We start from the raw sequence: 10,556 nt of genomic DNA on the forward strand, positions 1-10,556 counted from the left end.
CTAACTCAAAATTCTCTAACCCTAATCAATCTCTATTCTTCTCCATTGTTCTTCTTCTTGATTTCTCTCAATATATCAATGTCACAACTCTCCTAGCATCACCACAAACATAGAATTTAACATCAAGCAAGGATAATCTGGAGCTAGTATTTCACCCAAAATAATATTTCTTTACGCAAAGGAAAAAATAATTATCCAAAAAGAAGAAAACCTCGTGACAGTATAGTTTGAGGACAAGCAAAGCATATGGTGGGAGAAGAGGCACTGAAAAAACTAGTGTCCATAAGGATCAATGTGGAAGTGGTCACCTCTAAAACATGAAGGGTTGATAACTGCTACCATCTTAAGCTTAGAACATCCCACTCAAAACAATTGGCTTATGTTTCTATTGGGCAATGTGAATTTGAATACAAGGTAAGTAATTTTCCTCTTATTACTTGAATTTGATAGAATGAAACAAGTCACTAAGATTCTTTTCAGGGTTGATCCAACTTGGCTCAAATCTTCTTTTGCAGTACGGAGGTATCAACAGCTTCAAGGTAAAACATCATGATAAGTGCATGCATGCTCTTAAGTATCTCGCTCGAAGCCTTACTGTTGTTACTCTTATCGGATCTTAAATGTTGCATGGGACCCTTAAGAAAACTGTTCATCACAGCATGGCTAAGACTTTCAATAGCTTTCTTTGTTTTTATTAGGATATCATTCCCTATACTTGAAAAACATCTTTCTAACAGCTGACATTCTTTGAAAAGGCTGAGGACTTTGACTATTTAGTGGATAGGATCCATAGAAAGGTCAAAGGCTGGAAGGCTAAGGTGTTGTCTTAAGTTGGGAGAACCACTCTCATCCAAACTATTATCCAGGCCACCCCCTATATGTCATGTCCACTTATTTGCTACATGTGGCCACATGCAATAAGATAGATAAGGCATGTAGGGACTTCCGGTCGAATGGAATAGAAACTTCTAAATGTGTTCACACCATTGGGTGGGAGCAAATAATATGTAAGACCAAAATTGAAGGAGGATTAGGTCTTAGAAAGGCTAGAGATATGAATGTGGCTATGTTGGCAAAGCTTCCTTGGAAAGCAGCAACAAACATTCAATCTCTTTGGACCAGAACCATGTTCAATATCTATGGTAAAAAATGGATTGTAGATGTGGAGAAACCACCTGACCAAGCCTCATACTTCTGGAAGGGTATCCATAGAATTTTTAAAGCTATTAGTGGGGGTATGATGTGGAGAATAGGAAAGGGTACCACCACCTCCATTTTGAAGGATCCTTGGATCAGGTGCTTGAACAAACCTATAACTCTAGAAGAATTAGGGGTGGTGGATAACACTCTTACTAACCTACATGTTTCAGACCTTTTCTTGGCAGATGAAAGTGCATAGGATCCAGTCAAACTTAATCAACACTTCAATCCTTTCATCTGTCAAAAACTTCAGGAGGTTATAGTTAGACCTGCCTCTGATTCTGCTGACAAAATGATTTGGGCTCTGGAAAAGTTTGGGAGCCTAACTGTTAAGTCTGCCTATAAGTTTCTGAATAAAAATAAAACATAAGTGGGACAAAGCTCAAGTGTCAACTGCAAAGCTATAAAACAATAGCTCCACTGCCATCATATATACAAATGTTCATCTGGAAAATGTATATGTATATGCTGCCTGTGGGAGATAGGCTGGCAGAAAAAAAAATGAAGGGTGACTTCTCCTGCCCTTTCTGTAATAGAAAACTAGAAAATGCTTAGCATTTGTTCTTCACTTGTGACTGGACTAGAGCTGTCTAGTTTAGCTCTCAAGTGGGATTGAGAATCAATAGCAATCACCAGCAATCAAGTCTGAGGGAAATGTTGGAGATGTACATGTCATGGTGCAATAACAAGAATAGTGAGCTTTGTTTGGTTGGGACTCACATCATGTACTTACTTAAACACATGTGGAGTTCCAGGAATGTGGTCAAACTTGAAAACAGAAAGGCAAATAGGGATCGTATCATCAGACAGAGCAGAGTGTTGGTTGATAAATGTTATTTAGCATACAAAGAAGTTTCCTCTACCACTCTAATTTCTTTTAGTAATTATGCAGAAAATATAGATAGGATGTTTCCAAAAATTCTAAATTAGTGCATTGATGCTTCTTTTATCAGGGACATAGGATGGGCTGGAGCTGGATCGATAACATGCAATAGTGAAAGAGTCATTGTGGGAGTAGCTGTTAGGAGATTCAAAGCTCAAGAGGCTGAAGAAGTAGAAATGGGAGCAGCTGAAGTTGCAGTTCTTTTGGCAAAACATCTCAGATACGATCACTATGCTTTGGAGGGAGATAACATGGAGGTGAGGAAGGCTCTACAAGGATCAGAATGTAAATGGTCCTTGGAAGCTATGAAGACCTACATAAACTCTATTATTTTGGATTTCAGCTCATGTACTTTTAATTGGATAAGTAGGATTTCAAATAGGGATACAGACTTACTGGCTAGATAGGCTAACCATCAGTTGGGGAGTTCTAGGTTGTTGGCAATGTCACTTAGAGAGGAGGAAAATGAGATTAGGTTGTTGGCAATATCACTCAACAAAGTCAATCCTCGTTTGCGAAGGGTTTTAGAGCTAAAACAAAAAGCAATTGTAGCTAAATATGAAAAAAAAAAAAAAAAAAAAAAAAAAAGTTGGATCAATTTGATAAGTTTTAATTTACTACCTTTGATCAATTTGATTTAGCAAATGAATTGCAATTTTTATTAATAGAACGACAACTAATACATGATTGCAAAAACATAAAATAAAAATAAATAAATAAAAGACAACTATTACATATCACCTTTATTACATACTACTAGAGTTACTCTAGTTATCAAGCCAGTCATCATTTTCTTCATCATTAGCTCCTTCATCGTCGGAAGTTTCATTTGTACTACTTGATCCAACATTTTTTTTTTTCATATTTAGTTACAATTGCTTCTTGTTTTAGCTCTAAAACTCTTCACAAACGAGGATTGACTTTGTCGAGTGACATTGCCAACAACCTAGTCTCATTTTCCTCCTCTCTAAGTGACATTGCCAACAACTTAGAACTCCCCAACTGATGGTTAGCCCATCTAGCCAGTAAGTATGCATCCCCATTTGAAATCCTACTTATCCAATTAAAAGTACATGAGCTGAAATCCAAAATAATAGAGTTTATGTAGATCTTCATAGCTTCCAAGGGCCATTTACATTCTGATCCATGTAGAGCCTTCGTCACCTCCATGTTATCTCCCTCCAAAGCATAGTGATCGTATCTAAGATGTTTTGCCAAAAGAACTGCAACTTCAGCTGCTCCCATTTCTGCTTCTTCAGCCTCCTGAGCTTTGAATCTCCTAACAGTTACTCCCACAATGACTCTTTCACTATTGCATGTTATCGATCCAACTCCAGCCCATCCTGTGTCCCTGATAAAAGAAGCATCAAATCTAATTACAATGCACTCATTTGGAATTTCTGGAAACATCCTATCTATATTTTCAGCATAATTACTAAAAGAAATTCGAGAGGTAGAGGAAACTTCTTTGCATGCTAAATAGCATTTGTCAGCCAACACTCTGCTCTGTCTGATGATACGATCCCTATTTGCCTTTCTGTTTTCAAATTTGACCTCATTCCTGGAACTCCACATGTGTTGAAGTAAGTACATGATGTGAGTCCCAGCCAAACAAAGCTCACTATTCTTGATTTTGCACCATGACATGTACATGTCCAGTCTCTCCCTTAGACTTGATTGCTGGTGATTGCTATTGATTCTCAATTCCACTTGAGAGCTAAACCAGACAGCTCTAGTCCAGTCACAGGTGAAGAACAAATGCTAAGCATTTTCCAGTTTTCTATTACATATTATTTGCTCCTACCCAATGGTGTGAACACATTTAGAAGTTTCTATTCCATTCCACCGGAAGTCCCTACATGTAGTCAAAGTCTTCAGCCTTTTCAAAGAATGTCAGCTATTAGAAAGATGTTTTTCAAGTATAGGGAATGATATCCAAATGAAAACAGAAAAAGCTATTGAAAGTCTTAGCCATGCAATGATGAACAATTTTCTTAAGGGTTCCATGCAACATTTAAGGTCTGATGAGAGTAACAACAGCAGGGCTTTGAGCGAGATACTTAAGAGCATGCATGGACTTAACATGATGTTTAACCTTGAAGCCATTGATACCTCCGTACTGCAAAAGAAGATTCGAGCCAAGTTGGATCAACCCCGAAAAGAATCTCAGTGACTTGTTTCATTCTATCAAATTCAAGTAATAAGAGGAAAAGTACTTACCTTGTATTCAAATTCACATTGCCCAATAGAAACATAAGCCAATTGTTTTGAGTGGGATGTTCTAAGCTTAAGATGGTAGCAGTTATCCACCCTTCATGTTTTAGAGGTGACCACTTCGACATTGATCCTTATGGACACTAGTTTTTTCAGTGCCTCTTCTCCCACCATATGTGTTGCTTGTTCTCAAACTATACTGTCACGGGGTTTTCTTCTTTTTGGATAATTATTTTTTCCTTTGCCTAAAGAAATATTCTTTTGGGCGAAATACTAGCTCCAGATTATCATTGCTTAATATTAAATTTTATGTTATTGGTGATGCTAGGAGAGTTGTGACATTGATATGTTGAGAGAAACCAAGAAGAAGAACAATAGAGAATAATAGAGATTGATTAGGGTTAGATAGTTTTGAATTAGTTGTTCTATACCCAGAGTTACATATTTATACTAACCTACCTTGGGTGTGAAGTAACCCAAAACATAATAATAAAAACTATTAGATATGGATGAGTTTGACTTATAGTCCACACTTATAAAAATGTGGGACTTTACATATGTCAACTACGTATAGGACATATTCTAATACTCCCCCTCAAGCTGTAATGCCGCAAACTATGTAAATTACAACTTGAATTGCAGAAAGAAAAGATAAGAATACATCTTCTCCTTTCGCATAGAACTGCCTTTAGTTGAAGAACTCAAACAACTGTGGAGACGAGATGTTCTGGAAAGTGAAAATATCAGTGTAAACAATGACCTAACCTGAATACTGAAGTTGTACCACAGGCACAAACTGGAAACATAACACCTGGCCTGTTTGATGGCTGCAACTTGAGAGATGAATCTGAATAGTGTAGTGATGATGTGACTGCAACCTGAGATATCGATGAAAACTGAATAGGGCAGTGATGATATGACTACAACCAAAGAGATGATTAGAAAATTTGGGCTTTTCAACTAAAGAGCTCAACAAGAGATAATAAGAGTCAATGAAACACCTGAGTACTTGGCACCACTGCGACATAAAAGGAATCAAAACCTGAAAAATTGAACCATACAGCTGCATATGATAAGCTCCTCAAAAAGAAGGATGCAACATAAAGTGGGTGAAACACTATAGAACTCATAACCATGACATGAAAAGGGAGCCAAACCGGAAAGTTTCTGAAACGTACAAGTTACAAGTTGAGAAAATTAAGATGAAACAGAAGCCTCAAACGGGCGCCTAGAGCTCGCGCGCCTGTACTAAGACAATCCTTGATCAATACGAAGACACAAATTACGGAACGGCATTTCGGTTCATTGAAAAGAAAAAAAAAGGCGCATAATTTGTCAAAATATGACCATATTACAATTAAACATTCGTTTAAGAGAATTAGCAAAACAAGGACTATACAAACAAGGTTTACAACTTTACAAACAAATGTTACAATTAAACAACACCCCAAATGCCTTCACATTCCCTTTCGCTTTAAAATCATGTGCTACACTTTCACTACCCATTTCAGGTTCACAACTCCACTGTCACGTTATTCGAACTGGTTGTCAACGCGACCCGTATGTACATTCTTCTTTAATATCTATGTACTCCAAATGCAATTTAGTTGAGAAAGCTAGACAAGTGTTTGATGAAAGTCCGGAATGGAAACGACCCATTGTTTGTTACAATGCTTTGTTAAGTGGGTATGTTCTGAATTCACAGTTTTTTGATGCATTGTTATTGTTTAAGGAAATGTGTTGTGATGGGGTTTGTTTTAGTGATGTTACTATGGTTGGGGTGATTCCTGCTTGTGTTTTTCCTGATTATGTTAAGTTTGGGCTGTGTTTGCATGGTTTGAGTGTTAAGTGTGGTTTTGATATGGATTCTTCTGTTGGGAATTGTTTACTTACGATGTATGTAAGGTATGGGATGCTTGATCTTGCTAGGAGGTTGTTTGATGCTATGCATCGGAAGGATTTGGTTTCGTGGAATGCTATGATATCTGGGTATGCTCAGAATGGGCTTGCTACTAATGTATTGGACTTATACAATGTGATGGGGTCGTCTGGGGTTGAGCCGGACCCTGTAACGTTTGTAAGCGTGCTCTCTTGTTGTGCCCACCTTGGGGCTCATAGTATCGGCTGCGAAGTTGAAAAGCGTATAGCTTCTGGTGGGTTTGGTTTTAATAGTCATTTGAGAAATGCGTTGATAAACATGTATGCTCGTTGTGGGAATTTAATTCGGGCTCAAAATCTCTTTGATGAGATGCCGGAGAAAAACATTATTTCATGGACAGCTATTATTGCTGGGTATGGAATGCATGGACATGGGGAGACTGCGGTGAAGCTTTTCAATGAGATGTTATTGACTGGGATTCGACCTGATGGTGCAGCATTTGTTAGCGTTCTCTCTGCGAGCAGCCATGCTGGATTGACGAATAAGGGCCTAGAGTATTTCTTTGGGATGGAGAAACATTATGGAGTAAAACCAGGCCGTGAACATTTTGCATGTGTGGTTGATCTTCTTGGTCGAGCTGGCCGTCTTGAGGAAGCCAGAGAACTTATTGCCTCAATGCCTATGGATGCTGATGGTGCAGTCTGGGGTGCCCTTTTGGGAGCTTGTAAGATCCATCGGAATGTCAAGGTAGCAGAATTGGCTTTTGAGCATGTCATTCAGCTTGAGCCCACGAATGTCGGTTACTATGTTTTGTTGTCAAACATATACTCAGAGGCAGAGAACTTAGAGGGGGTAGCAAAGGTTCGAGTAATGATGAGAAAGAAAAACTTAAGAAAAGAGCCAGGCTGTAGCTATGTTGAGCACAGGGGTAAGGTCCATCTGTTTATTGTTGGAGACAGAGCCCACCCCCAGACCAGTGAGATATACAGGATGTTGAATAGACTGGAAGGTCTGATTGATGTTTTAAATTCTAAGAAGAATGGTAACATTGTTGGAGTTAAGAAGACAGATAATGAGAGTGAGACAGAGGACATAATCTCAGAGACAGGGGTGCACAGCGAAAAGTTAGCAATTGCATTTGCTCTCCTTAACACAGAGATAGGTATGGAGATAGTGGTGATGAAGAACTTGAGGGTTTGTGGTGATTGTCACTTGTTCATTAAGTTGGTGAGCAAGATTGTAAATCGCGAGATCATAGTTAGAGATCCGAGTCGTTTTCATCAATTTAAGGATGGGGTCTGTTCTTGCAATGATTACTGGTAATTACTACCATTTTCCAGTGAGAAATCATTGGTGGATTTATTCACAAGTGGCATTCCTGAATGATTGACGCTAGCATTGAATCGGGGGAAGACTACTGGTTTTGTTTTGGTCTCTACCACTCCACAAAGTTATGTCGGGCATTCTCGTCACAAAGGCTTAGTGAACTCGTCCAAAGTAGAAAAGAAGCTATTGAATTCTGCTTTTCTTCACTTCCGTGGTACCTTAATCTCGTGAAGGTCGAAGCTCCCCTCTTACTGTTGCTACAGAGTGTGGATCTAACAAGGTAAGTAGAGAAACCTTCAAGTATCTTGTCATGTCTTTATATTTGCTCAGAACACTGAACAGTAATTTGATTGATAAAAGAAATGTGTATCTATAATTAGAGTATATTCTTGGATATTCTCCACATGTTGTGTGATTTGTTTCCATTTTCTATTGGTTGTATACGATGGAATTCATGTATATAAAGATACCTCCAGAGAAAAGAATACACTGAGTTTATTTTCATTACATGATCGGGTTATAAGTTTCATACTTCAGCAAATGTGTGAAGATCAACCTAATTTTAATCCACTTCATCTTGACCAGCCAAATTAGGTTCCACTCCCTGCTGTGTGCGCTTCTTTATTTATTTTTCTTCTTAAATTAAATTGTTGATTTACTAGGTTTGTAGTGCCATATACTTGAGTTAATTTTGTCCCTCGTCAAATAGAAAGTTTTGCATGTTTATTTCCATTTTAGGTGGCTATATAATAGAATGGGGAAACCATTGTCTTAAATGCGAGAGGAAACAAAGAGTAGTTGATGTCAATTACGCGGCAGAATAATTCTACAAATCAATAAGTAGAGTTTCAACCCAAACTAACATTCAATTTCTTAATCTCTCAATAACAGTAAAAATTCTTCTCAATAGCAATTCTTTCTCAAGAAACAACCAACCAACAAAGGAAGCTACAAACCCTATGGATAATAATACTACCTCTCCAAACCCTAAGAAACTAGAAACCGTAAACCAATTTAACTGGGCCTTATTATACTTACCAACATGGCTAATAAAATTAAATAGATGAAATCCCTACTAATAACGCCTATGACATCAGTAGTGTGTCCATTCTTATTGATGTTCTTTGGATCAATTGTTTTTGGAGGCCTTGAATGTTGTTGCTTGAAATCCTGGTGTTTGAGTGTACTTAAATGTCTCTTTCACTTGATTCTGTATATCCTCTAAAACAAGCATCCCGATAGAAAAATGTTTTGGTGGATAGTTCTACCCCAGTCCCTGCAAAATGGATTGAGTTACATGATATTGTGGAGATGCTGTTAATTGAGTCCATCTACATCAGTCTGACCTTCGCAAACCTGAAAGTTTGAAAGTTGAATCTAGAATAAAGTCCATTTTGCCCAAATTTTCTTGGCATTGTCAGAAACTTTGGATTTGGTAAATATGCCAAGGGCTAACTCAGGAGAGATGATATTTGAGAAAGGAAAACAGAAATCTTATGAAAAACATATGAAGAAATTGTGTACTGTTTCTCCAGGTATGCCAATTTTTTCAGCAGCAGGCTGAGAAAACTAAACATGCTCTATCTGTGGACATTGAGAAAATCTGTGGATCTGCTTGAAGGGTGTTTTTATGTGATGTGAAGGTTGTGTTTACCTTACTTTTTCTTCGTCTAAGCTATATCACTTCAACTCCTTATGTTATGTTTTTGTCATCCATCCATCGTCATAAAAATGATTATGGGACAATTTTGGTTGGTTATAGGTACAAGGAATGTCAACACGTCATTCTATCCAGCACTGGCAGCATTGTGCTTGCTTTTGGAAATAGCAGGAGTTTGGGCTTATTTTGGCGATACCTTATCTTCACTGGCTGAACATATTGAAAGTTGGTAGAGTTGAACCTTTAATGAAAGCCATCTAATGGAGACCTTTGCGCTAACCATTTAATGGAGATTATGGGACTTTTGAAGGCAGTGAAGAATCTGGAATTAGTGGAGCGCTGTGTAGTAGAACTGAAGCGGTGACAATCCATTTTTGCAACCTCACTCATTTTCATACTTGCCAAAACATGTATGTACCTCTCATGGTTAAATTCATAGAATTTAGCATGTAAAAGTTGCTGTAAACCTCAATCTCTTCTCTGAATGGGGCAAGGAGGCTTTTGATCCCGGATTGACTGGGGCCATTTTCATCTGCCTATTTCTTGTTAACTGGGTAACTGGTCACGTATATGACACAAAGCTACAATATACATCCGTTCGCAATTACACAGTTTTAAATCTTTCCAACAATTAATAGAATATCGAACAATGCTTTCAGTCAAGTTCGAGTGTTCGACCTTAAATATTTGGGACTAGGGCCATCTGTATTCTTATTGTTGGTATTAATTATTGGGAAACTTTGCTCAACTTGAAGACAGGATAAAGAAACGACTCGAATTATGAACCATGGTTCTGTATAAAAATTCATCGCTTGGGGAGGGGGAACGGAGGACGTTTACCAAAGTTAACTTAGTGATGTCCTTGGTTTTGAATTCAAGTGGTTCAGACAACTTTCCCAGTTGTAGTGATTTTGTTTTGAAAAAATATGATCGATCAAAGGGTGCGCTTAACTCATCATTTCCTAACCTGCTGGGTCAAGATGCTCTTTGTTAATATTGCTTATTGCCTGCCTTTGTAGCTTAGATATCCTTATTCACGGTATTTTTTTGAAGGCAACTGTGCTGATCTATTAACCTCTTCATTAACTTTTCAGTAATATGAAAAGTTACTCCAGGAAGTCCATTTCTTAAGTGGTGGAGAAAACTGTGAATCAAAGCTGCAGGAGATCCAGCTTAATCTCAAAACAACTGTGAAGGAAAGAAAGTTGTTGTCAAAGTATGTTCTGTGCCCCTAAAACTTTCTACGTTCACTCTATTGTCATTAGATATATGTTGCATGTCCTTAAAACTGCCAAATTAATTATATAAATCAGGTAAAATTGGTTTTCGTGTCACTGATTATGTTTATAGCTTTATTATGAATTTATTGCATGACAAGCAGCATTTTTTATTCA

The 10,556-nt window shown here is 37.8% G+C and overlaps 1 protein-coding gene and 1 long non-coding RNA gene across 4 annotated transcripts; one reads left to right on the top strand and one right to left on the bottom strand.

The window, feature by feature from the left end:
* Window positions 1–4,674: 4,674 nt before the first annotated feature.
* LOC147503726 (uncharacterized) lies at window positions 4,675–5,600 on the bottom strand. The gene is made up of 3 exons (XR_015192811.1): window positions 5,476–5,600; window positions 5,299–5,339; window positions 4,675–5,217 (listed from the first exon to the last, which is right to left on the bottom strand). It is a non-coding gene; the product is annotated as an uncharacterized LOC147503726 (long non-coding RNA).
* LOC147503727 (Pentatricopeptide repeat (PPR) superfamily protein) lies at window positions 5,381–10,556 on the top strand. 3 transcript variants are annotated; one of them, XM_086556957.1, is made up of 4 exons: window positions 5,381–7,782; window positions 9,038–9,145; window positions 9,265–9,572; window positions 10,257–10,556. In XM_086556957.1, the coding sequence occupies exon 1, from the start codon at window positions 5,640–5,642 to the stop codon at window positions 7,497–7,499; it is 1,860 nt and encodes a 619-aa protein (XP_086413083.1). In that variant the 5' UTR covers window positions 5,381–5,639; the 3' UTR covers window positions 7,500–7,782; window positions 9,038–9,145; window positions 9,265–9,572; window positions 10,257–10,556. The 3 variants fall into 3 exon arrangements, with proteins under 3 accessions (XP_086413083.1, XP_086413084.1, XP_086413085.1); XM_086556958.1 differs by lacking the exon at window positions 9,038–9,145; XM_086556959.1 differs by lacking the exons at window positions 9,038–9,145; window positions 9,265–9,572.

The sequence above is a fragment of the Coptis chinensis genome, chromosome 4 (genome assembly GCF_015680905.1).
Source record: "Coptis chinensis isolate HL-2020 chromosome 4, ASM1568090v1, whole genome shotgun sequence".
In the NCBI taxonomy this organism is placed as follows: Eukaryota; Viridiplantae; Streptophyta; class Magnoliopsida; order Ranunculales; family Ranunculaceae; genus Coptis; species Coptis chinensis.

What these genes read in the sequence shown, in the direction of transcription:
- LOC147503727 (XM_086556957.1), top strand. Translation starts at nt 5,640, where the DNA reads ATGACCATATTACAATTAAACATTCGTTTAAGAGAATTAGCAAAACAA.